This window comes from Mobula hypostoma, chromosome 27, assembly GCF_963921235.1.
Source record: "Mobula hypostoma chromosome 27, sMobHyp1.1, whole genome shotgun sequence".
Lineage (NCBI taxonomy): Eukaryota > Metazoa > Chordata > Chondrichthyes > Myliobatiformes > Myliobatidae > Mobula > Mobula hypostoma.
The window spans coordinates 17,197,999-17,224,630 of NC_086123.1; the positions used below are offsets into that span (position 1 = coordinate 17,197,999).

At 39.5% G+C, this 26,632-nt stretch overlaps 1 protein-coding gene across 1 annotated transcript in view; it reads left to right on the forward strand.

Moving 5' to 3' along the window:
• The window catches only part of glt1d1 (glycosyltransferase 1 domain containing 1), a 77,593-nt gene that overhangs the window by 4,535 nt on the left and 46,426 nt on the right, over positions 1-26,632 (forward strand). The window contains exons 3-5 of the mRNA XM_063034593.1: positions 10,102-10,207; positions 11,683-11,734; positions 25,413-25,449. Coding sequence (XP_062890663.1) covers positions 10,102-10,207; positions 11,683-11,734; positions 25,413-25,449 — 195 coding nt within the window. The remainder of the gene's footprint in view (positions 1-10,101; positions 10,208-11,682; positions 11,735-25,412; positions 25,450-26,632) is intronic.

A 26,632-nucleotide genomic window follows, 5' to 3' on the forward strand; every position in this document is an offset into this window, starting at 1 on the left:
CAGTCCTTCCAGGTGAGGTGACACTTTACCTGTGAGTCCTTTAGGGCCAGCTACTGTATCCGGTGCTCCCTGTGTGCCCTGCTGTATATCGGTGTGACCAATGTAGGTTGAGGGACTGTTTCACCGAGCACCTACATTCCATCCGCCTGAAAAAGTGGAAAAAGTAGCCACACATTTCAATTCTACTTCCCATTCCTACATGTCAGGCCATGTCTTCCTTTACTGCCACGCTGAGGCTACTCTCAGGCTGGAGGGGCAACACCTTGTATTCTGTCTGGGTAGCCTCCAGCTCAATGGCATGAACATTGATTTCTCAAACTTCTGGTAATTTCCCCTCCCACTTCACCATTCCCCATTCCTGTTTCCCCCTCTCACCTCATCTCCTGAGTATCACCTCCCTCTGGTGTTCCTCCTCCTCTCTTCCATGGTCTTCTTCCTCTCTTATCAGATTCCCCTTTATCTCTTTCACCAATCAACTTCCCAGCTCTTTACTTCACCCCCTCCCGCAGTTTCACCTATCACCTATCACCTTGTACTTCTTCCTCCTCACACCCCCCCACCTTCTTACTCTTGACTTTTCTTCTTCCTTTCCAGTCCTGATGAAGGGTCTCAGACTGAACTGTCAACTATTCACTCTTTTTCCCTAGATGCCGCCTAGCCTGCTGAGTTCCTTCAGCATTTTGTGTGTGTTGCTATTATGTTCTCTAGCTTCCCTTAAATACGAGTGTACCATTTGCACCAAGCATTTACTATGACTGCTCGTTTCTCACAATTCACAAAATTTTGTATATTCTAGTGTTTTGAGAGAAGGATTTGGTTGAAAACAGTTGAAGGATGAAAAGTGTTGACTATCTTTAAATATCAGTTCAATTGTACAATGGGGAAAATAAATTTGCCTGAGGCTGTTACTATTTTGGGGAAAAGGTCATGTGAAAAATAAGGACTGTGCTAAATAAGTTTGATCCCATTCTTTCAAATCTTTTTATTATATATATAGGAAAAATAACATGAGTACATCGAAGTAACAACACTTACAATGCCACAAAAAAAACCTATCATCTCAAAAATTGAAAACAAAATTTTGTGATAACAAAAAAAATCTACTAAGCAGGAAAGTGAGGGAAAAAAAGAGAACCCATTAGGTGTACAATCCCGGAGCCATGCGTCATACAAAAAGCTTCTAAAAATAAACATCAAACCGCCATACTAAAAGAGTTTACAATTAGATCGTGGAAAAATTATATCAGTTAACTCAAATGATAATAACGAGCAAATGAGCCCCATCTTTTCTCAAAATCAAAGGTTCGACTTCTAATTTTGTCCAAACTAAGACATAGCATCACTTGAGAGAACCATTGTGACAAAGTGGGAGCTGGTGTATCCTTCCACTTCAACAAAATGGCCCTCCTAGTTATCAATGTAACAGACACAGAAATACCATGAATATTTTGAGGAACTATTCCAAAAAGCACAGTTAATTTATTAAGTTGTAAATTAATTTTAAGTGCTTTAGAAATTGTTGAGAAAACCGACTTCCAGAACTGTACCAATACAGAACAAGACCAAAACATGTGTCAGTGTAGCTATCTCAGTTTTACATCTATCACAATGACTATCAACATTAGGAAAAATTTTAGAAAGTAATTTCCCTTACATATTGGAGGCTGACCTGTTAGATACTATTATGAGTATGAATCCTTTGATTAAGGGTTCTGTTGGAAGAATTTATAATTTATTATTACAATGTGATGAGCGTCCTTTGTCTAAGATTAAACAGGATTGGGAAAAGGAACTTAATTTGACTTTTATGACGGAGGATTGGATGCGGATATTGAAGTTGGTTAACTCTTCTTCAATTTGTGCTAGCCATTCATTGATTCAATTTAAAATTGTACATCGTTATCATTTGACAAAGGAGAGACTTTCTAAAATTTTTCCTAATGTATGATCCCATTCTTATTCTTAATAATCCAGAAAATGATAGTTGGTTAGCTTTTTCCATTTATTACTAACATTCAATTCAAGTCAAGTCAAGTTTATTTATGTAGCACATTTAAAAACAACCCACGTTGACCAAAGTGCTGTACAGATCAGAGCAGAATAGCTAAAATTACAAATATGAGCAACACAGACATAACCAACAAGGCAAACAACTTATAGGCACAAAAGAAACAACACAAGGGCCTAGGCACAAGCCAAAAATCAACCACATCAGGAGGATTCAAACGATAGTGAATAAAAGTAAGATTTGAGCCTGGATTTAAGAGTCGATGGAGGAGGCAGATCCGATAGGGAGGGGAATGCTGTTCCACAGTCTGGGGCTACAACAGCAAAAGCACGGTCACCCCTGAGCTTGAGTTTAGATCACGGGACAGCCAGGAGCCCCAAGTCAGCTGACCTGAGGGACCTGGAAGTAGAATAAGGGGTTAAAAGGTCTGAGATATGAGGGGGAGCCAGCCCATTTAGGGCTTTATGAACAAACAGGAAGATCTTAAAATCAATTCTGAACCGTACTGGCAGCCAGTGGAGGGAGGCCAGGATAGGAGTAATATGGTCCCTCTTCCAGGCACCTGTCAGGAGCCTGACTGCGGCGTTCTGGACTAGTTGCAGACGGGACAGGGACAACTGACTAATCTCAGTATACAGGGAATTGGAGTAGTCCCAAGCGGGAGGACATAAGGATGTGGATGACTTTCTCGAGATCCACATTATCCACATAAGGGTCACTGTTATCAGCTTTTAATAGTGTCCAAAAATCTGGATTGCTGAAAACACCTCTAGCCCACTCTCAAATAAAATATAAACAGACTGGCCTTAAAACTAGTTGAGAATTAAGATTTGTACCACAGCAGAAATTTACTGTGCAGTGTAGTGCCAAAACATTTTGTACAGGTAGCCAAACAAATTCCAGAGGGAAAAATTCTAAATGAAAACTTTTTGGTTAAAGAATACTTATTTCCTGAGCAGTCGGTTATTAGTGCATCAATTCGAAGGTAATTTTTTCATACTACTGATATTGGTTTATTGTTGTCACATGTACCAAGACACTGTGAAAACCTTGCCTTGCTTGCTATTTATACAGATCAAGTCATTACTCTGTGAATTGAGCTAGAATAAGGTAAAACAGTAACAATACAGAATAAAATGTAAATGTTACCCCAAAAGGTGCGTGCAGGTAAAAAGTACAAGACCATGATAAGGTAGATCGTATGACCAAGAATCCATTTTATCTGATAACTTGGGAAAACATCCACAAAATAATTGCATTGGTGATTGACCTTGCACGAAAGTCAGTGATTAGAGAATATACCCGCAGTGCACTGCATGTTGTTGTCTCCAAATAATAGAGATAATTTTCATGATGTCAAATTGTGAGCCACCTACTGTAAATTTGTACTGTTTTCTCCTTAAGTGATTAGCCTTTGAGAGGGGAATTGAGGGAATGGTCTGGTACGAGACACTTTCTAGTTACAAGTAGGCTGGCTTCTTGTACAGAATAGAATTGACGGTCAGTTCCCTCCACTCCTTTGGATCAGAATCTGCTTTCATATCACAGGCGTATGCTGTGAAATTTGTTGTTTTGCTGCAGCAGTGCATTACAGTACATTATAAAAACTATACAAGAAATATATTTTTAATAATTAAATTAAATTAATTGTGCAAAAAGAGAACAAAGAAAAATTGAGGTAGTGTACATGGGTACACTACCTCTGATGGCAGAGAGATGGAAGCTGTTCCCAAAATGTTTAGTGTACATCTTCAGGCTCTTGTATCTCCTCCTTGATTAAAAACAACGAGAAGAGGCCATGTTCTGGGTGATGGGGGTTCTTAATGATGGTCGCCCATCACCCAGGACTAATATCACTAAATTCACTACTATCTTTGTTCATTGAGAGTGAGTAATATGTGAGAGTTTTTTTAAATAGTGTAAACCACTTAATCATATCTAAGCTGAAGAAACTAATAAGATTGTGCTCTAAAATAAATTAAACACAATGATACTGTCTTAAATAACTAATTAAAACAAACTACTTGTCTATTTTCCTGGCAATGAAATTCTCCCAGTTATCTGAAAGGGAGACTCTGTGTTTGCACCAGGTTTAACCCAGACTTGGCTTACCCACTGTATGTGCAGATAAACCTATGGGAAATGGTGGACTCCGCCAGTGCAGGTTGAGCAGGCCAGAAGATGTACTCCTTGATTTAGATTAGGAGCCTGGTCTTCTGTGGATATGCATGGGTAAGTCATTAGATCTGTCTCAGTGTTTCCACCCTTGCCCACGTGAGAGCTTACCATTCCTGGATGGCCATGATAAGCCGTTGCTGTATTTTTCTGTGAGTAAATATTCATGTATTGACCTCCAGCACAGTGTTCAGCAGAGGGAGGGAGGGAATTGGCTAAAGGAGAAATAATTGTATCAGCATTAGTCACGGGTAAGATACTCAAAAAAGATTAGAAAGTGGCTTACTTAAGGGCTGCAAGGATAAGCCAAAAGGCTACAAAATTGGTTTGATGAAAGGAGTCAGGGGGTATTGCAGGATTGTTTTTTTCTAGGTTGAAGGCTTGTAACCAGTGCTATGCCACACGGATCCTTGCTGGGTCCACTGTTGTTTTCCACCTGTATTAGCAGATTGAATGAGAATATAATTGGTATGGTTAGTTAGTTTGCAGATGACACTATGAATAGTAGATAGTGAATAAAGCTATCTAAGATGATAACAGGAGCAATCAACTGATAAAGTGGGCAAGAGAATTTTCAAGGTTTGGTGAGACCACATGAGCAATTTTGGTCACCCACCTACAGGAAGAATGTCATTAAACTGGAAAAGGTGCAGAAAAGGTTTATAATGATGCTGCTTGGACTGGAAGGCTTCAATGAAAAAGAAAATTCTGGATAGGTTAGGTCTTTCCTCCTGGAGGAGATCAAGAGATGACCTTATAAAGACTTACAAAATCATGAAGGGCATAGATAAGGTGAATAGTCATAGTCTTTTTTCCTATGGTTTGGCAATCTAAGGGGACACAGATATAACTTGAGGGGAAAAGTCTAAAGGCGAGTCGAGGGGCAATTTTTTTTCACACAGAGGGTGTAGGAATTGGAGAATGAACTGTCAGTAGAAGTGATAGAAGTAAGTACAATTACAACATTAAGAGACATTTGGGGAGGTCTGTCAGTAGGAAGGGTTTGAAAGGGTATGAGATGAATGGGACAAGATCAGGTTGGCAACCTGGTCAGAGTGGACAAATTGTGTTGTTTAAACCTGCGACTCTGTGAGAATTACATAGAATCTATGAACCAATCACTTCACCCAGTGAGTTCAAATCAGCACTTCTATTCCTTTCAAACCTTTTCCTGTCCTTTATCAAAGTCTAGCCACATTTGTACTTTGCATCAGTTTTATCAAGGACAGGGACATGGAGAGTTGGGAGAACAGTGAAGAATGCTAATTTCTGAGGTTAATTTGAAATGAGGAAGGAAGTGGTGTAGGGTCTCTTAAAGAATATTAAGGTGGGTAAATCCCTATTGCCTTTTGGAATAGACTCCAGGTTATTGAGAGAGACAAGAGATTAGATTGCTGGGTTGTTGCAGTAAGTGTCGTAACTTACCTGCTTATCGAATGCTAGTCCCCTTATAGGAGGTGGGGACTGGCCCATGTACAGAGCATTGCAGCCCCTCCCACTAGGTTGTTAGCCAGCAATGTCACAGCGCTGGTAGGGTTTAAATCTAGTGTGCGGTAACAATGCAGTCTCTTTTTCTCTTGGGTCGCCATGGTCTGGGTAGACAAAGATGCCGTGGAAACGATAGACAGTGGGGGTATACTGCAGTGTAAGTACTTATCTAAAGAGTATGTTCTGTGTCTGTTTTGTCCTGCCAACTTGGATGCTTTACTTAGATAAGTAAACTTAATCTAAATGGGTTTACTGAATGCTTAGTCTATGTTTTATCGTGTAATAAATTGCTAACCTATTTACTGACAGTGAGCCTCTTCTGTCCCACCCTCCGAGCCCGTGAACCTGATTTCCCACAATATGGGGTTTTGACCAATATCTTTGTATACGCTGTGGCCACAAGCAGGATCTTAGAGAACTGGCCAGTAACTAATATTGTTCTACTTTCAAAAGCAGAATTAGAGATGAATCATGTCAGTGGGCGGGGAAGTTACTTGAGAAGATGTTTAGGATAGAATTTGTGAGCATCTGGCCCTAATTCAGGATAGTTAGCATGGCTTCATGTAGGGAAAATCATGTCCTATGAACATAATTGAGTTTTTTGAGGATATGGCGAAGGTGATTGATGAAGGTAAAACTAGATGTTGTCAAACACCTTACTAAAATTCATGTAGACAAGGTCCCTCGTGGTAATCTTCTGTAAAATGTTATGATGCATGGGATCCATGGTGAACTGGCCATTTGTATTCAGAATTAGCTTGCACATAGAAGATAGAGGCTGATGGGGTTGGTGGGATATTTTCAAGCTGGAGGTCCATGATGAGTGGTGTTCCACAGAGATCCATATTGGGACCTCCACTGTTTGTGATATGATTGACTTGGATGAAGACATGGCTGTGTGGTTTAGTACGATGCAGATATAGAGATTGGTGGTATTGTGGATAGTGTAGAAACAGCCAAAGGATATTGCGGGATATAGTTCAGTTGCAGATATGTGTGGAGAAGTGGCAGATGGGGGTTACAACGCTAAATGTGAAGTGTTGCACTTTGGGAGATTAAATGTAAAAAGAGACAGGGCAGGACCCTTAATATACAGAAGGATCTTGGGGTCCAAGTCCACAGCTCCCTGAAAGTGGCCTCATTGGTTGATAGGATAGTAAAGAAATTATATGGGTTGTTTGAGTAACACACATAAAATGCTGGAAGAACTCTGCAAGTCAGGGAACATCTATGGAGGGGAATAAACAGTCAAAATTTCTGATGAGAACTTTCATCAGGACTTAATAAAGGGTCTTGGCACAGCATATCAACTGTTTATACCTCTCCTTGCCTGACTGGCTGAGTATCTCCAGCATTTTGTGTACTTTATGCAAGATTTCCAGCATCTGTAATCTCTCTACTATACATAGAATGCTTGCCTTTGTTAGTTGAGCAATTGAGCTCAAGAGTCAGGAGGTTAAGTTACAACTTTATGCAAGTATATTTAGGCTGCATCTGGAGTATTGCATTCATTTTGGGTCACTCCATTATAGGAAGAGTGTACAGGCTTTGGAGAGGGTGCAGAAGAGTTTACCAGGATGCTGCCTGGATTAGAGGTCCTGTGCTATAAACAGTGGTTGGACAAACTTAGGTTGTTTTCTCCAGAGAAGCACAGGCTGAGGTCTGATAGAGGTTTATAAGATTATGAGGAGTGTTGATTGACTATCTATCTCTACAGTAACTATATTCCAGGAGTGAACTGCCACAGACTATTTGGGGAGGGCTAATTACACTGGTATTAGGCAGGAACTGGGAGCGTAATTTAGGAAGAGACGTATTTAAGGAAATACACAGCAGAAATGTGGAGGTTGTTTAGGGACCACTTGCTGGAGTTCTGGATAGGTTTGTCCCATTGAGACATGGAAAGGGGAAGGAACCATGGTTGATAACAGTTGGAACATCTAGTCAGGGGGAAGAAGGAAGCATACTTAAGGTTTAAGAAGCAAAAATCAGGCAGAGCTCTTGAGAATTATAAGGTAGCCAGGGAGGAGCTTAAGAAAGGAGTTAGTATAGCTAGAAGGGGACAATGAAAAGACTTGGAGAATAGAATTAAGGAAACCCCCAAGGTGTTCCACACATGAACAGGAGGATAACTAGAGGGAGGGAAGGATGGCTTAGGGATAAAAGGGGAAACAAGCCTGAAGGCTGAGGAGGTAGGAAAGGACCTTAATGAATACTTTCCTTCAGTGTTAACCAGGGAGAGGGACCTTAATGAGTGTGAGGCCAGTGTAAAACAGGCTAATGTACTGGAACATATCAAAGATAAGAAAGAGGCAGCGTTGGAGCTTCTGAGAAACATTGGGAGAGATGTCACTGGGGGTGAACGAGGTATAATCCAGGTTCCTTCAGGAATTGAGAGAAGAGATTACGGTGCCATTAATAGTGATATTTACATCATCCCTTGCCACAGGAATAATGTGGAGGATTAAAGAATGGCAAATGTTCTTTCATTTTTCAAGAAAGGTAATGAGGATAATCCCGGGATTATCGACCAGTGAGTCTTATGTCAATCGTAGGCAAACTACTGGAGAGGATTTTTAAGCACAGGATTTATGAACATTTGGAGAAGCATAGTCTTATTATGAATAGTCGGCTTAGCTTTGTGAAGGGCAAGTCATGACTCACAAGCCTAACTGAGTTTCTCAAGGAGGTGACAAGACAAATGATAAAGTTAGTGTGGTGTACATGGATTTTAGTTGGGTGTTTGATAAGGATCCTCATGGTAGGCTTGACCATAAAGTTATGAGGCATGGGATCCATGGAAACTTGGCTCTATGGATTTGGAATTAGCTTCCCTACAGAAGGCAGATGTTGGTAGTAGATGGAGAGTATTCTGCCTGGAGGTTGGTCACCACTAGTGTTCTGCAGGGCTCTGCTCTGGGCCCCCTGCTCTTCGTGATTTTTTTTATATAAATTACTTGAATTAGGCAATAAAGGATGATTTAGTAAGTATGAAGATGGTACAAAGGTTAGAAGAGTTGTGCATTGTGTAGGTTGTTGCCATAGGTTCCAACGGGATATAAACAAGATGCAGTTGGGCAGAGAATTAGCAGATTGAGTTCAGTCCAGAGAAGTGTAAGGCGATACACTTTGGAAGATTGAACTTGAAGGCAGAGTACAAGGTTAATGACAGCATTCTTAGCGTTGTAGAAGAACAGAAGGATCTTGGGCCCAAGCCCACAGACCCTTCAAAGTTGCCTGCAAGTTGACAGGGTGGTTAAGAAGGGATATGGTGTGCTGTCCTTTGTTAGTTGGAGGATTCAGTTGAAGAGCTGCAAGGTGATGTTGTAGCTCTATAAAACTCTGGTTAGACCACACTTTGATCAATGTTGTCACCTGGCTACAGGAAGAATGTGGAAGCTTTAGAGAGGTTTCAGAACAAATTTACCAGGATTCAGCCTGGATTAGAGCACATATCTTCTGAGAAATGGTGAGTGAGCTAGGGCTTGTCTCTTTGGAGCGATGGAGGATGAAAGATCACTTTATAGACTTGTGTAAGATTATGAGAGACAAAGATAGAGTGGATAGCCAGCACCTTTTTTCCTAGAACAGCAATGGCCAATACAAGAAGATATGTGCTTAAGCTGAATGGAGGGAAGCTCAGAGGAGATATCAGCAGTATTTTTTTTACACAGAGTCTGGAGCACAATGCCAGGAGTGGTGGTAGAGTCTGATACAATGAGAGACATTTAAGAGACTCTTAGATGGGCACATAGATTAAGAAAAATGGAGGGTTATAGGCTGCAGAGGACAGAAGAATTCAATTGACTGTGTAATACATTTATATAGGTTGAGGCAACATGGTGGGATGAAGGGCCTGTGTTGTGCTGTGCTGCTCAATGCTCTATCTACTTCTAGCACCACCCTCAGCAAGTATTTTGTACTGATTAGGTATTTTATTTGTCTTCATTTTATGTATTCATAACCCAGAATAGCACTTTTTTCTACTTGCTGCCCCATCTTTTAAAAATCTTTGTACCCATGTACTGGATGCAGAGAACCATGTATGCCTCATTTCTTCCCGTTTTTCTTGCTCAATTTCGCCCTTAAGTAAACTTCATAATCAACAAGGTTAATTTCTCTGTATCTTATCGTCAAGTACCTACCTCCAGGTTACCTTTAGGGTAAAGGTGAAGAACTTGCTGTATGCTTTTCATTAACATTCTCCTTTTACCTTATCTTTTCCTTACATGCTTTTTCTACACCTTTCTTCTTCCTATTCCTGACCTTCTTTCCCTTCTGATTTTCACTTTCAGTTATATTTTTAAAGTCAATGGTTAAGCAATAAGAAGCACATTTATTTTAGCCTATGGAATTTTACTGACATGTGAAGTAGATCAGAAGCACAGAGACATGGGATTAAAATTATTTCAAAAATCTCATTCCTTTAGACAGCAGTGTGCCATATGGAGCTATATTTGGTGGAACCGACATTAATGAAGATATCAAAGATGCAAAGAAGCATGAAGTCATGGGGACTATTCTCCAGAAAGCTAGGTAATACCAGCACACTCTTTTTCTGTTGTAGTGTAGGAGAGGAAAAGGCATTGTTATCTTTTGAATCTGTAAGTCTGTAAACTAAAATCAATAAATTTAATAATAATATTCGTAGGATCAATGCAATCTGCACAACCATTACCTGATTTAGGTGGTTCTGTTTTTTAAAAAAAACCTGGAGATTAATTTTGAAAGGTTCTCACCTGCTTACTTATTTGTGCTCATGGTGAGGTTGCACACTGCTGCAAAACTGATTTTAATTTCCCAATTTGAGATATCCTGTGATGGTGTCACAACCATTCCCATTTCAGCTTGGCACAGCCAACAGCAGAATACATTCCCTCTGCTGTATGTCAATCGCTTACTTAGTATTTCAGCCTTTATTAGAAAACAAATCATCCAAGTTTTTGGCTACTTTTTTCACGTACATCTGCTTTGGCTCAGCACCTATTTTTCAACAGGTGGAATGTCTAAGGAGGATTACCTACAATGCAGAACTCGGTTATTTTCTTGTTCTTGATGCCAACTTATTAAGTGAATCTGTATTACAGTCGGAAGTATTGTTCATTATTTTCAAATATTCATAATAACCCTTAACTTCTCCAATTCTGATTAGTGTACTGTGCTGCACATGATTAATATGTGGCTTGATAAGTCCAATAAATTATAGACCAACTATGTAAATTATATGTACAAAATAATGAGGATTCACACATAAAAGTAATGAGATAAGGTTTCCAATTCAACCTCAGCCTCAATATATATTAACTTTATTGCAAATTTTAGTTTAGTGGAACATTTTCTTTTATGCATGGAAATTTGCCTAATATTTATTTTCCTCGTTACTGTGGTACAGATTTGTGATAGCAATATTATACCTCTGTAGAATAGATGGGTATTGGATTTGGAGTCTCGTCAGAGTTACCTTGATCAATAGTGTTCATGGTAGTAATTATTTTAAAGAAATCATAAACCGACTGATTCTAATTAGTAAGATCTAACAAAACCTATCAAAGTCTTCGAACGGCATGGGTATTATCTGTCTTTTGTCTTCCTATTGGCAGTTTATAGTTAGATGATGGATATTTTTGTGAAATTCTGTGATAAATCATTGATATAATGACTGGAGGCTTATTAGTTGAGTTCTGTGCTCAGCATACACTTTGATTAAACATGTTATTCTCAGTAGGCTTATATTATTGCAGTTTAAATTCCTTCAATTACTGTCTAGAGTAAATGCCCAAGGAAATGTGGGTAGTCTGAATGTTATTAAAGATAAATCCTTGAGCTTTCAGTACCACTGTTATTTTTAAATTAAAATTTCTCTTCAATTTACCCACTTTGTTTAAGCATTGGTTTTTACGATTTCAAACTGCTTTTTAGCCCGCAATGTTGACATTGGTCCCTGATGTACCAAATGCTGTCGTTGTGAGCTATTTTAATATTCTTTTCCTGAAAACCTTTTTAATTGCCAGGTTTGTGGTGGCTTTCACAGAGCAGTTGAAGAAAACAGCAGAGCTTCATTGGGTATGTATTGTGCAGGCTTCACGTCGTTTGCCACTGTCAGCATCCTATACATTGCATTACCTTTTTCAAAGTTAATTTGCTTAGTATAATTTAGGATTAATACCTTATAATTGTGAAATTTTTCAGTCTTATGTTCAGTCTGTGTTGTCAACCGTTCTTTTTCATTGTCTGTTTGTGATGGGAGAGGGGTATTGGGGGCGTCGATGGGGAGGGGATTTTGGGTGTTAATGTTCTTGTGGTGTTCATGTTAATTTTTGGTGCGGGGGTGTTTGGGGACCATGTTCTTGTTGTATTTCGTGAGGGTGAAGTTAGGGTAGGAGGGGTTGATGATCCTGTTGGCATTTTTTTTGTGCCTGGGTGGTGAGTTTGCTGTTTTTCTTTGAACTGACTTCCCTTGGTTTGCTTGGTTTAGTGGCTATCTGGAGAAGAAGCAGCTCAGAGTTTGTATACTGCATGCATACTTTGATGGTTGGGGGGTGGGAATCAAATTAAAGAGGCTAGGCGTGAGGAGGTTAGTTCACAACACGGGGATGGGAACCAGTGCAGAGAGACAGAGGGGTGTAAAGTGAGGGTAGAAGCAAGAAGTACTAAGGAGAAAAGTAAAAGTGGCAGGCCGACAAATCCAGGGCAAGCATTAAAAAGGGCCACTTTTCAACATAATTGTATAAGGGCTAAGAGAGTTGTAAAAGAGTGCCTGAAGGCTTTGTGTGTCAATGCAAGGAGCATTCATAATAAGGTGGATGAATTGAAAGTGCAGATTGTTATTAATGATTATGATATAGTTGGGATCACAGAGACATGGCTCCAGGGTGACCAGGGATGGGAGCTCAATGTTCAGGGATATTCAATATTCAGGAGGGATAGACATGAAGGTGGGGTGGCGTTGCTGGTTAAAGAAGAGATTAACGCAATAGAAAGGAAGGACATAAGCCGGGAAGATGTGGAATCGATATGGGTAGAGCTGCGTAACATTAAGGGGCAGAAGACGCTGGTGGGAGTTGTGTACAGGCCACATAACAGTAGTAGTGAGGTCGGAGATGGTATTAAACAGGAAATTAGAAATGTGTGCAATAAAGGAACAGCAGTTATAATGGGTGACTTCAATCTACATGTAGATTGGGTGAACCAAATTGGTAAAGGTGCTGAGGAAGAGGATTTCTTGGAATGTATGCGGGATGGTTTTTTGAACCAACATGTCGAGGAACCAACTAGAGAGCAGGCTATTCTGGACTGGGTTTTGAGCAATGAGGAAGGGTTAATTAGCGATCTTGTCGTGAGAGGCCCCTTGGGTAAGAGTGACCATAGTATGGTGGAATTCTTCATTAAGATGGAGAGTGACATAGTTAATTCAGAAACAAAGGTTCTGAACTTAAAGAGGGGTAACTTTGAAGGTATGAGATGTGAATTAGCTAAGATAGACTGGCAAATGACACTTAAAGGATTGACGGTGGATATGCAATGGCAAGCATTTAAAGGTTGCATGGATGAACTACACCAGTTGTTCATCCCAATTTGGCAAAAGAATAAATCAAGGAAGGTAGTGCACCCGTGGCTGACAAGAGAAATTAGGGATAGTATCAATTCCAAAGAAGAAGCATACAAATTAGCCAGAGAAAGTGGCTCACCTGAGGACTGGGAGAAATTCAGAGTTCAGCAGAGGAGGACAAAGAGCTTAATTAGGAAGGGGAAAAAAGATTATGACAGAAAACTGGCAGGGAACATAAAAACTGACTGTAAAAGCTTTTATAGATATGTAAAAAGGAAAAGACTGGTAAAGACAAATGTAGGTCCCCTGCAGACAGAAACAGGTGAATTGATTATGGGGAGCAAGGACATGGCAGACCAATTGAATAATTACTTTGGTTCTGTCTTCACTAAGGAGGACATAAATAATCTTCCAGAAATAGTAGGGGACAGAGGGTCCAGTGAGATGGAGGAACTGAGCGAAATACATGTTAGTAGGGAAGTGGTGTTAGGTAAATTGAAGGGATTGAAGGCAGATAAATCCCCAGGGCCAGATGGTCTGCATCCCAGAGTGCTTAAGGAAGTAGCCCAAGAAATAGTGGATGCATTAGTGATAATTTTTCAAAACTCGTTAGATTCTGGACTAGTTCCTGAGGATTGGAGGGTGGCTAATGTAACCCCACTTTTTAAAAAAGGAGGGAGAGAGAAACCGGGGAATTATAGACCGGTTAGCCTAACGTCGGTGGTGGGGAAACTGCTGGAGTCAGTTATCAAAGATGTGATAACAGCACATTTGGAAAGCGGTGAAATCATCGGACAAAGTCAGCATGGATTTGTGAAAGGAAAATCATGTCTGACGAATCTCACAGAATTTTTTAAGGATGTAACTAGTAGAGTGGATAGGGGAGAACCAATGGATGTGGTATATTTGGATTTTCAAAAGGCTTTTGACAAGGTCCCACACAGGAGATTAGTGTGCAAACTTAAAGCACACGGTATTGGGGGTAAGGTATTGATGTGGGTGGAGAATTGGTTAGCAGACAGGAAGCAAAGAGTGGGAATAAACGGGACCTTATCAGAATGGCAGGCGGTGACTAGTGGGGTACCGCAAGGCTCAGTGCTGGGACCCCAGTTGTTTACAATATATATTAATGACTTGGATGAGGGAATTGAATGCAGCATCTCCAAGTTTGCGGATGACACGAAGCTGGGTGGCAGTGTTAGCTGTGAGGAGGATGCTAAGAGGATGCAGGGTGACTTGGATAGGTTGGGTGAGTGGGCAAATTCATGGCAGATGCAATTTAATGTGGATAAATGTGAAGTTATCCACTTTGGTGGCAAAAATAGGAAAACAGATTATTATCTGAATGGTGGCCGATTAGGCAAAGGGGAGGTGCAACGAGACCTGGGTGTCATTATACACCAGTCATTGAAAGTGGGCATGCAGGTACAGCAGGCAGTGAAAAAGGCGAATGGTATGCTGGCATTTATAGCGAGAGGATTCGAGTACAGGAGCAGGGAGGTACTACTGCAGTTGTACAAGGCCTTGGTGAGACCACACCTGGAGTATTGTGTGCAGTTTTGGTCCACTAATCTGAGGAAAGACATCCTTGCCATAGAGGAAGTACAAAGAAGGTTCACCAGATTGATTCCTGGGATGGCAGGACTTTCATATGAAGAAAGACTGGATGAACTGGGCTTGTACTCGTTGGAATTTAGAAGATTGAGGGGGGATCTGATTGAAACGTATAAAATCCTAAAGGGATTGGACAGGCGAGATGCAGGAAGATTGTTCCCGATGTTGGGGAAGTCCAGAACGAGGGGCCACAGTTTGAGGATAGAGGGGAAGCCTTCTAGGACCGAGATTAGGAAAAACTTCTTCACACAGAGAGTGGTGAATCTGTGGAATTCTCTGCCACAGGAAACAGTTGAGGCCAGTTCATTGGTTATATTTAAGAGGGAGTTAGATATGGCCCTTGTGGCTATGGGGGTCAGGGGGTATGGAGGGAAGGCTGGGGTGGGGTTCTGAGTTGGATGATCAGCCATGATTATAATAAATGGCGGTGCAGGCTCGAAGGGCCGAATGGCCTACTCCTGCACCTATTTTCTATGTTTCTATAATAAATGAACCTTTGAACCTTTGAAATTTTTTCTCAAATATAGTTGCTCCTTGGCCAAGTATCAGGAAAATGAGCATTTCTCATAAATACATTAATAGTGAATGAGAAATTATTACTATTTGTTTCATCTGGTGACATGTGCTTTTATTGTAATCATCCCTCCACAATTTATTCAAATTCCAAAGAAATTAATAATTTTAAATAAGATGCCAAGGATATATTTCAGATTTTTGTTATGCTATTGGTAGAAGATTTAAGTTCAGGAAGTACTGGAGTCTGAAGGAGAACAGATAGTTAATGTTCAAGAAATTAATATGATGAGGCCCTTGAAACGAAACAATGTAATAATAAAATCAAGTATTATGTGTAACTGTTGGTCATTGTTAAGCTGTCGCCAGACCTGGTGCTTTCCTCCAAGAGGCCCACAAACTTATCGTTGAGTTTGGAGGCTTGTGTGCCTCAGTGACCCAGAGAGCTATGTTGCTGGAGTCAGGGCTTCATGCTTTGGCTGTTGGTAGGGTCACCCATGCCAAACAGGTCAAAGGGTCCTGGCCAGACTGAGTGGTCCACCGGTCCTTCAGGTTCAAGGGTTCAGCTCAGGGCTAACAACCCTAACTGGTAAAACAAAACTGTTACAAAAACAGCAATGAAGAATCCTTCTACATCTAAGTGCAATGGTATTCCTGAGTCTCCACTTGAACTTGCATGACTGACAGTAGTGAAAACTGAGAGGAAGCTACTGACGTGATGAAGGAAGCTTTGAATGCTGCCAGAGATGGAAGTCCTTCATTGCTACTCTAAATGCCAGTGGCATAATGGGCAGTAAGTAAGTTGGTCAGACCTGATGCTTTGGCAACAGCAACTCATTTGGCATGGTGACATGCCTTAGCTATTCTGAGTTCCCTTTATCAGAAAGGTGCCATATTTGGTATATGAGTTCAAAGGTCATAGGATATTAGGAACTAGGCAAACTTACTGAATAGTTTGATTCATTTATTTTATGTAGAACTAGAAGAAAAGAGAGGGAAAATCATTTTTATTTGCAAGACATTTCACACATTTCTGAGGAGTGACATTCTCTGATTAGATCACCAAACACAGGTGTATAGAGGTCTGCTTTTCCAATTAATAAAGTGGGGATCTTTAAACTGCAAAATTTCAAGAAATAACCTTTGCTACTTCGCAATCCTGAAAGTCAAAAGTCATGACATAGTTGACACAAGGACTTTAACATGGGGGCATAGTATTTACAAATAAATTGAAATACAATATCACTACCAATCAATAAGTTAGTTCTGTGTAGAAAATAAAGAGCTACGTTTAAAATAACTCACACTGCTGCGAAGGGAGTTCGGCGAAATAAGCAGCACAGAGTCTTTGCACAGCAGTTTTTCACTTGCTGAAACAACTGCATTTAGCAACTATCTTAATTCTCTCAACCAGCTGATCTGACCCACCACCACCACTATCATTTTTCAAATACACCCAAAACCAAACCCAGATGGGCTTGTTTAGTCATCAAACAGTTACTAAGTCGATAAATAATAGTACAGCACTTTTCCTGATACATGAGGAAATCTTATCATTAGTTGTTTTTATACTTATCTTCATAAATGCTCAATTTCAAACACTTTTGGACATTGGGAAAATTTGCATCTTGCAGTCCTAGATTGCTTTGTGGGTTATCACCCAACAATAAAAGCAGACCAACTTTTATTCACATGAAGATTGTTGGTTATTTATTTATTTATTAATTTATTTAGCCACAACACAGAATAGTCCCTCCCAGCCCTTCGAGCCACACTGCCCAGCAATCCCACCATTTAATTCTAGCCTAATCTAGCCTAATTTATAATGAGCAATTAATTTACCAACTGGCACGTCTTTGGACTGTGGGAGGAAAACGTACAAACTTCTTCCAAGCAGCGACGGAATTGATCCTGGGTCGCAGTACTGTAAAGCATTGTGCTAACCACTACACTACTGTTCATACTTCTAAGGTGAATGACCAACATCGTTTTATCAATCGGGCAGCAAATTTAAATCAACTCCAGTATCGTCACTTCTAAAATTCTTGCCTTGTTGACACTTTGCTTCTGCCTCCTGCCACGTGAAGATTAATATTTGATACTAGACACATATCCTAGGATTGAATGTAACAAGCCATATGAGTAATGCCTAATTCTGGATAGCACCTGTGGGCATTGAAACTAAACCACTTTGCAAATTTGTCCCAGGAATGGACAGTTCGATGGCCAAACCCACCAGTCATAGTGAAGGCTAGTCACAGGTGAAACTATGGCACAGATACGGAGTTTTTGCAAAGGTTTAGAGACCTCACTGTCTTTTTAGAAAAATAAGTTTTAAACTTCTGTACTTTAAATATGAACATTCTGAAGGAACACACACAAAATGCTGGTGGAACAAAGCAGGCCAGGCAGCATCTATAGGAAGAAGTACAGTCGACGTTTCGTGTCGAGACCCTTCGTCAGGACTAATGGAAAAAAGAGATCGTAAGAGATGTGAAAGGGGGAGGGGGAGACTCGAAATGATAGAAGACAGGAGGGGCAGGGATGAAGTCAAGAGCTGGGAAGTTGATTGGCAAAAGGGATACAAGGCTGGAGAAGGGGGAGTATAATGGGACGGAAGGCCTTGGAAGAAAGAAAGGGGAGGGGAGTACCAGAGAGAGATGGAGAACAGGCAAGGAGTTATTGTGAGAGGGAAAGGGGGAGGGAGGGAGAGAGAGAGAGAGAGAGATAAATAAATAGGGATGGGGTAAGAAGGGGCGAGGGCCATTAACGGAAGTTAGAGAAATCAATGTTCATGCCATCAGGTTGGTGACTACCCAGACGGAATATAAGGTGTTGTTCCTTCAACCTGAGTGTGGCTTCATCTCGAAAGTAGAGGAGGCCATGGATTGACATATGGGAATGGGACGTGGAATTAAAATGTGTGGCCGCTGGGAGATCCTGCTTCCTCTGGCGGGCAGAGCGTAGGTGTTCACTGAAGCGGTCTCCCAGTCTGCGTCGGGTCTCGCCAATATATAGAAGGCCACACAGGGAGCACTGGACACAGTATATCACCCCAGCCGACTCACAGGTGAAGTGTCGCCTCACCTGGAAGAACTGTCTGGGGCTCTGAATGGTGGTAAGGGAGAAAGTGTAAGGGCATGTGTAGCGCTTGTTCCCCTTACAAGGATAAGTGCCGGGAAGGAGATTGGTGGGAAGTCGCATAGGGAGCGATCCCTGTGGAAAGCAGGGGGGGTGGGGAGAGGGAAAGATGTGCTTGGTGATGGGATCCCTTTGGAGGTGGCAGAAGTTACGGAGAACTATATGTTGGACGTGGAGGCTGGTGCGGTTGTAGGTATGGACAAGAGGAACCCTATCCCTAGTGGGATGGCGGGAGGTTGGTGTGAGAGCAGATGTGCGTGAAATGGGAGAGATGTGTTTGAGGGCAGAGTTGATGTTGGAGGAAGGGAAGCCCCTTTCTTTAAAAAAGGAAGACATCTCCTTCGTCCTGTAATGAAAAGCCTTATTCTGAGAGCAGATGCGGCGGAGACGGAGGAATTGAGAGAAGGGGATGGCATTTTTACAAGTAACAAGGTGGGAAGGGGAATAGTCCAGGTAGCTGTGAGAGTCTGTGGGCTTATAGTAGACATCAGTAGATAAGCTGTCTCCAGAGACAGAGAGATCAAGGAAGGGGAGGGAGGTGTCGGAAATGGACCAGGTAAATTTGAGGGCAGGGTTGAAGTTGGAGGCAAAGTTGATGAAGGCTTTCTGAAGGCTTTGGCAGTCTTTCAGGTGACTGTCCCCTACAGAGGACTAGACTTCATTTTGGAAAGAGATGAGTTCCATGCTATGTGTATCCAGAATTTAATCACTTGTGTCAATCATCTGATTATCTGTGAGTGATAGTGCTTCAGGCAATAGTGTACACCTTGCATTATATATATCATAAAAATTTCCACAGAGACTGTGACTCTTTACAGTGGTGCCAGTGAATATGATCACCGGATCAGGGAAAAAACACACTGTGGTCATGCAGCAGAAAATCACAATAACATTCAGTGCCACTCTACAGTCATATTTGCAACCTGCCACTGTATAACTCCTAGTCAGGTGTTTAATCCAAATGAAGAGAAATGCCACTCTGCTGACACTGAGTTTATTGTAATATTGTCAGTGAAACAAAATAAAACAATTCTTGTTTGTTTTGGATGAACGTAGATTCACGATTTCTCACATTTCCTGTTGCTTCCAGGTGCTCAATATTGCCAGGAAATAGTATTGGTACTGAGGGATCATTTCCTGCACAGGAGGTCAGTTAACAAAGCTAGAATACATGGAATTGAGATGATGTGCTGACATACACTCAGTGGCTACTTTATTAGCTGCACCTTTAAATCTGCTCATTAATGCAAATATCCAACCAGCCAATCATGTGGCAGCAGCTCAATGCATAAAAGCAAGCAGACATGGTCAAGAGTTTCAGATGCTGTTCAGACCAAACATCAGAATGGGGAAGAAATGTGATCTAAGTGACTTTGACTATGGAATAACTGTTGGTGCCAGATGGGGTAGTTTGAGTATCTCAGAAACTGCTTAGCATCTGGGAGTTCCATGCACAACAATTAAAGTTTATTTAGAATGGTGCAAGGAACAAAAAAGATCCGGTGAGCAGCAGTTATGTTGGGCAAAAATGCCGTTTTAATGAGAGAGGTTAGAGGGGAATGGCTAGACTGGTTAAAGCTGACAGGAAGGCAACAATAGCTCAAATAACCTCCCATTACAGCAGTGCTGTGCAAAAGAGCATCTTTGAATGTACAACACGTCAAACTTTGAAGTGAATGGGCTATGGCAGCATAAGACTACACCAGGTTCTACTCCTGTACCTAATAAAGTGGCCACTGAGTGTAGATTTAGAATTAGTTATGGGACGGGAAGTAAAGAATAAGGTCAAACCATTCCTCAGGTTGGCAGGCTGTGACTGGTAGCTACAACAAGTGCTGAGCCCCAGCTGTTCATGACATGGTTGAGGGGTCAAATGTCTCACTGCCAAGTTTCCTGCTGATACTAAACTGGGTGTGGTCGTGAGTATGGACAAGGACGTACAAAGGATTCACGTGAATTTAAATAAGCTGACAGCGAGTAATGGCATGACATATAGAATGTAATGTCGAAAAATGTAAGGCCATTCATACACCAAGTGTTTGTTAAATAGCAAGAGATTGGGTAAGTGTTGATGTTCAAAGGGGTCTATTGCCCTTGTAGACAAATCACTGAGGGCTAACCTGTAGGTGCAACAGGTGATTGGGAACATGAGTGATACATTAGTTACTATTGTGAGTTGGTTCAGTTTCAGGACATGCCATTGAAACTTGAGCAACAAGGAGGGAAAGGATTAGAACAAATGAGACATTTAGTCACTCAGAGTGTGGTAAACCTTTGGAATTCTCTACTTGAAATGGCTATGAAAGCTAAGCTATTGTATGCATTAAAGACAGATCAATAGATTTCTGGTTGTTAAGGGAAGCAATTGATATTGGAATAGGTACTGTAAAAGAGCACTGAGGTAGAAGATCAGCATGATCTTTTGAATGGCAGAGCAGGGTAAGAGAGCTGCGTGACCTACTTCTGGTCTTATTTTTTTAAATCTTTGTATTGCGTTCTTATTCTCTCACTACCAATGTGTTTTCAATGAAAACTGGTGTTCCAGTAAAACCAAATGTACAACATAACTTGTGAAGGAAAGGAATGAACTTATGGATGACCGTAGATGAAATTGGTGAATTTGAACTTCTTTTAAGCATTTGGTTCATTTTGAAGAAATGGAAATAGACACACAGAAGAGCGAGGTTAAGAGTGGTTTGTGTGTGTATGTACAAAGTGTGTTTGTTGCTTCCCATGACTTCATCCCCCCGGTCAATTTTGAAGTGACAAATTTCCCACGACAAAATTCTAGCCCTGATTATCCTGTCAAAAGTTGTTGCTGCTGCCTTTTCTTTTCCTTGATGAGTATTTCCTCACAGTGTACGCACGATGATGGCAGTGAACCTAGCTTCCTACTACTTTGTATTCCATTATTTTCTTTGAAGAAAGTGTCAACAGTTGGGTTAGATAATCCCAGAGTAGCGAAGTTTTAAATTTATAAACCAAGGGAATGACTAATCCCTACCTATATTTAAACGCATTCTCTGCAAATATCAGAACTATATCTGCACAAGACCTTATCAAGTTACAAGATATACAGTAACAGTTGCATTTTTCACTGACACTTAACAGTTAGATCATGGATCACTGGGGATGAAATGGAGAGATGCACTCCATAGTAACATTTCCGAACAAGCTATCATTTCAACCTCAGTTGAAATTAAGCTTAGCCCATGACAGCTGTTAGTTGCATGCACTGGAGGATTTGGCTTTGTCTTTTCATGCAAAGAGCTAAGATTAATCACAACATTGGAAGGGTAGATATTGCACTGAGCAATCAATCAGATTTTTGCAGCCTGGATCATTTAATAGAAAGTGAAGCCTATCTGCAGTATAGTAGACCACAAATCACCCATGAAGTCCAACATCTGAAAGTGAAGTAGAGAGTACTGCCATTTATGCGTAGTGTTTATATTATAATTGTAGTTATGATTGGGCATAATGGATACTTGTCCAAATGATAGCACTTGGAATGATGACTGTACACCTAGCAATTATAGAGTAGTTATGCTATACAGAGGGAACAGATGAGGAAAACTGGGGTCCAGACTGGAAAATTGGATTCAAGGCTGGGATACTGATAATAGAATAATATCTGTAGGTCTGTAATAACTAATAGAGATTACCGTTTAATATTGTAATGAGAAAAATATGAACTATTACTTTGTGCAGCCAGATCTGTATCCTTGAAAAGTTCCTCGGAGTGACAATTCTTAGTGGCATTTACTCAAATAAAGCTGTATCGTCCGATGTTTTTCTAACTGGCCTTTGGCTTTCAGCAAAAACCTCTGCTGAGCTAAAGAAGCTTGGGGTATTGCCTAACCTTCTCACCTTAATAGGCATGAACTTAAGTAGTAATATTTCCATTATTTCTCTAATATTGTGCTTAACACCATCACTACAAGGTGCATTTGTTCAAGAAAAAGGAATATGTCTTATTCTTTCAGAGTAACTGAGAATGTTGAATAACTGGTTCTGTCGTTACTTTATCCTAAGAATTTGTATTTAAAGAGCAGGTTTCTGACAAAGCAGCCAAGTTGAGGACGTGTACGTACTTACATTTGTAGGTCTGCGGAAAACCTATTTGTTACAGCCTGAGGAACATACTGAGATATTCATAAACTGATTCCAAACTTTAAAGGAAAATGAAGTTAGAACTTCTGAACTAATGACCTTTCTATTCTATTAGATTGCCATTTGTTATTGGCCTTTATCCTTGGTAATAGATGTCTCATAGAGTAAATGTAATTGGATTCTGGCCATTTTATAAACATTGTTTTTCCAAAAGGAAAACTTTTCCAAGAAGGAATCATTCTTAAAATTGCATCCATTGTCTTCATTTACAGTTGTTATTGAGAATCAATACTTCATTTATAAGAGGAAATTTAAGATTTAATCAGAGGTAAAGATAGGCATGTTTATTCATCTAAGTAATTATTTTCTATAGGAATCAAGTTTGAGAACGTAGAACAAGAAAGAAATAATTAACTAAAAGTACAGTAGTATAGTATGTGATCGTGCTCTCCCATGTATTGCCTTCTGGCTGATCAAAACTACCAAAGCAAATTGGATCCCATGCCAATCTTGTGTTATAGCTTCATCATGAGTCTTTATGAAGTTAGTTTTCCAAAGCTTTTTGTATTCAATGGGCAAACTATCTTGATATGATGACATAGAACACTATAAAGTAATCTAGTTAGATTTGTGTTTTGAAGTTCCATGTAATCTTTGGTTTAATAACTAAGAAAAGTTTTGGGAGGTACTGATCTACATCTCTAAATGGTTTTCATTCTGATTAAACTCTGATTTGGTGCTCTTACCTGATTAGTAAAGATGTCAAAGATTACAAGGAGGAGGCAGGGGTATGGATTGAGATGGAAAATAAATCAGCCAATATTGAATGGTGGAGAAGATTCAATGGGCCAAATAGCCTAATTTTGGTATTCCAAATAAGATTCTCTGCAAGAATTTTCTTCAAGCTTTAAGTTGCTTAATGTTCAGTTGTTTTCTCTCAAGATATGGCTTAAGCTGTTGGTTTAGATTTTACGTGTGAAAATTTTTAATTTTCTTAATCTAATCTTCACTAGCCTTTGCTGTCAAGAAGAATGAATGAGTTCTTGAATGCAACAGCAGAACCCATGATTAAAGAGACTGGGCAGTGGTAGAGGTTTTAACCAAGCATATATTTACAGAGTTTGAACTACATTCAAATGATAAGTGAAATCATAACTGGTTTTAGAAAGGACCAGACTAAAAGGAAGTGCAAGGAGGTCTAAAATAGGCTTACAGTGCAAGTACCTAAACATGAGAAGCATATTATAAAAGGTAAACAAGCTGTAATTGGAATGACAGTGTGGTGGCAGCAACAGAAACCTCTCTGAATGTGGGCAGAAAATGCAAGGTATTTGGAAAGGTTGGAAGAAAGGAGTAGGAGCAGCAGTATTGATTAATGTCGTCCTGGACCAATCGAGGACAGAATCTCTCAGCTTAGCGGTAAGGAATAACTAACACATTTGGCTATCAACTTGTCTGAAATTGTCTCACTGCTATCTTATTTCACACATTCAGCAACCTATAACCCTAAAAAATTAAAAATTTCAATGTGCAAAGCACTTCTCTAATAACACCTGCTATGAAATTCCATGCTACAGAAAAGTAAGATTGATTAGTATTTGGACCTTAACATGAATTTTTTTAGGATAGAAAGGTCCTTCGCCAGTTTAAAATTATCGCCATTTTAGAGTGAATGGTCCATTGGCTATTATAATCTGACAGACATCCAGTTAGACTCATTAGAAATATTTCTGTGGTATGATACTGTGCATTGTATAATGTTAAACCTCCAGAAATCAGCTATTCATGTTTCATATAGACAGTCAATATTTTGTGAGCAATATGGTTTTGGATAAAATTAATTATCATGAAAAATTATTTAAAACTTCAGAAAAAGGATATACAAGTTATTAAAATCAGAGTCACTGTTTTCCATGAGTAGTTATTACAGATGAAATAAAGAGTATCATTAGATTAGTTGTAATGAAAATCTTTTAACTTTGAAATTCTTCATTAGTCTAGTTAAACCAATGTAGTCTATAGTACTCAACTATGTACTTGTGATTTTGAGTTTCTTCTGTCTGTTGATCACAGTTTGGGGTCACAGTTGGCCTAAATTACTTTAAACTAAGACAAAGAAAATTCAGTCAAATCCTGATTATGATTAGAGTTTTGGGATATTGGCTGAGGGGATGTTCAAGTTTATCTGTAATAGTTTGATAACTACATAGCTTTAAGTCTCCATTCACTAATTAGAAAATTTTGGCTATTATTCAAAAAATTACCTGTGCCTCCTAAACTGAGTCACACCAGGAAAGAAGAGGTAGGTATGGGAAAGTGGAATCAAAAAAATTCTTTGCTGAAATAAGCATCTAATCTAACTCATTATTGCAGAGTTTACATTAATTGTTGACTACAGTTATAAGATTGAGTCATACCATTTCATAGCTGCTGAGTAATTAATAGATAATTGATTTTGTTAGAACCAAGTTTATTAAATATCATTCGGTATATTTGGTAAATTTTGAAGTCGAGACTTATTATTAAGTAAGACTGAGTTCAAGTACTGTAATTGTATTCCACTGTGAACTATCAAGATGTATTACAAGATTACAAGTTGACCTCTGATAAGATCATGCTTCAAATAAAACAAATACATTTTCATTTCTTTTACTCCATTTGGAGTGAAAAGGCAGTAAAATTAACCTTTTGTGTATTATTTTCTGCACTTATGCAGCAATAAACACTATGTCTTCATTGGGTTTATGCAAATTATTTCAAATACAGTTTTGAAAATGTTATTCATTTTGTATTTTGTTTCCTATTTTTAAGCCATTAGCTGGAAATAAGATTCATGTGCAGCCTCAAGGTAAGTTTTGGAAACTGCTTCATTTATAGGATTGATGGCCTTTTCAACATGGTGCTGTGAACTTTATCCCATTCTTTGCTTATGCATTAATATACACTAATGGTGAAACTATTTTAATTAGATTTTGTCTGCAATTTGTATACAGTTGCATGATTAACATTGTGTATCTTTACAAGGTTTCCTAAAATAACAAGCAATTTACTCTACCAAATATACATTTAAGCATGTGGCAAAAGGCAAGAGGCAGTATCCTACTCTGTAATTTACTTTTCAAAAGTATGTGCTATGCGTTGCCAAATGTAAAATTGAATGTTTTGTTAACTTTATAAAACCAGCTATTTTGTTATATTTTCATACATTAGCTGTGTTAAATTCTCCATTTAAATAAACCATTGTGACAGGAGTTGTTTGCACTTCACTAACTCAATCACAGTGACACAGATAAATATGGTGTTCATTTTGAAACAACAGCAGTGGTGACACATGCTATTTTTCTGTGGAATTTTAATGGAGAAGTTTACAACTGAAATAAAATGTACTTTTACAAAATTATTTGGTCATGTCTTAAGTCAGAAGAAAACAAAATGTTATACTACCTCTTCAGAATTTGTGCGGCTATTCTATTTTGATTGGAAGTCTTTCCCATGCTCAGGCCTCATGCTCAAATGCTACAGTAAAGTGGTCTGGCTCACTGTTGGAATCGATTTATTACATATTCTGTGTGTGCATATTTGGAATTTATAGCGCCTGGTGCATTACCCTAGTGTTTGATTATGGTTTTTGTTTTGAAGTAAGATCAATTATTTTGTCAAATCTCACTCAAAATTACAGGCTGTTCCTAGATTGCATATACAGTCCCATCATAATATTAAATACAGAAGTCTAATGTACATAAATGTATTGTTCCACAAATGACAGAAATAGTTTCCTCCCTCCCTTTCTCTTTCTCCATTTTAAGTAATTGTTCTTTCAAATCCTTTCAATGTGCCACGTATGCCATTTTATCTTGTACTGTGGAGAATATCATATTAAAATATTTTTGTGTATTTTCCAGTTTATGGATAAAATTGACATACAACATAAAAACAGAATGCGTTTATTACCTGAGGAGGGCCTGTATACTCCCTTATGATAGCATTGTCATGAGTATTGTTAGGTAGTTTTCCAGCCAAATGGTCCTCCT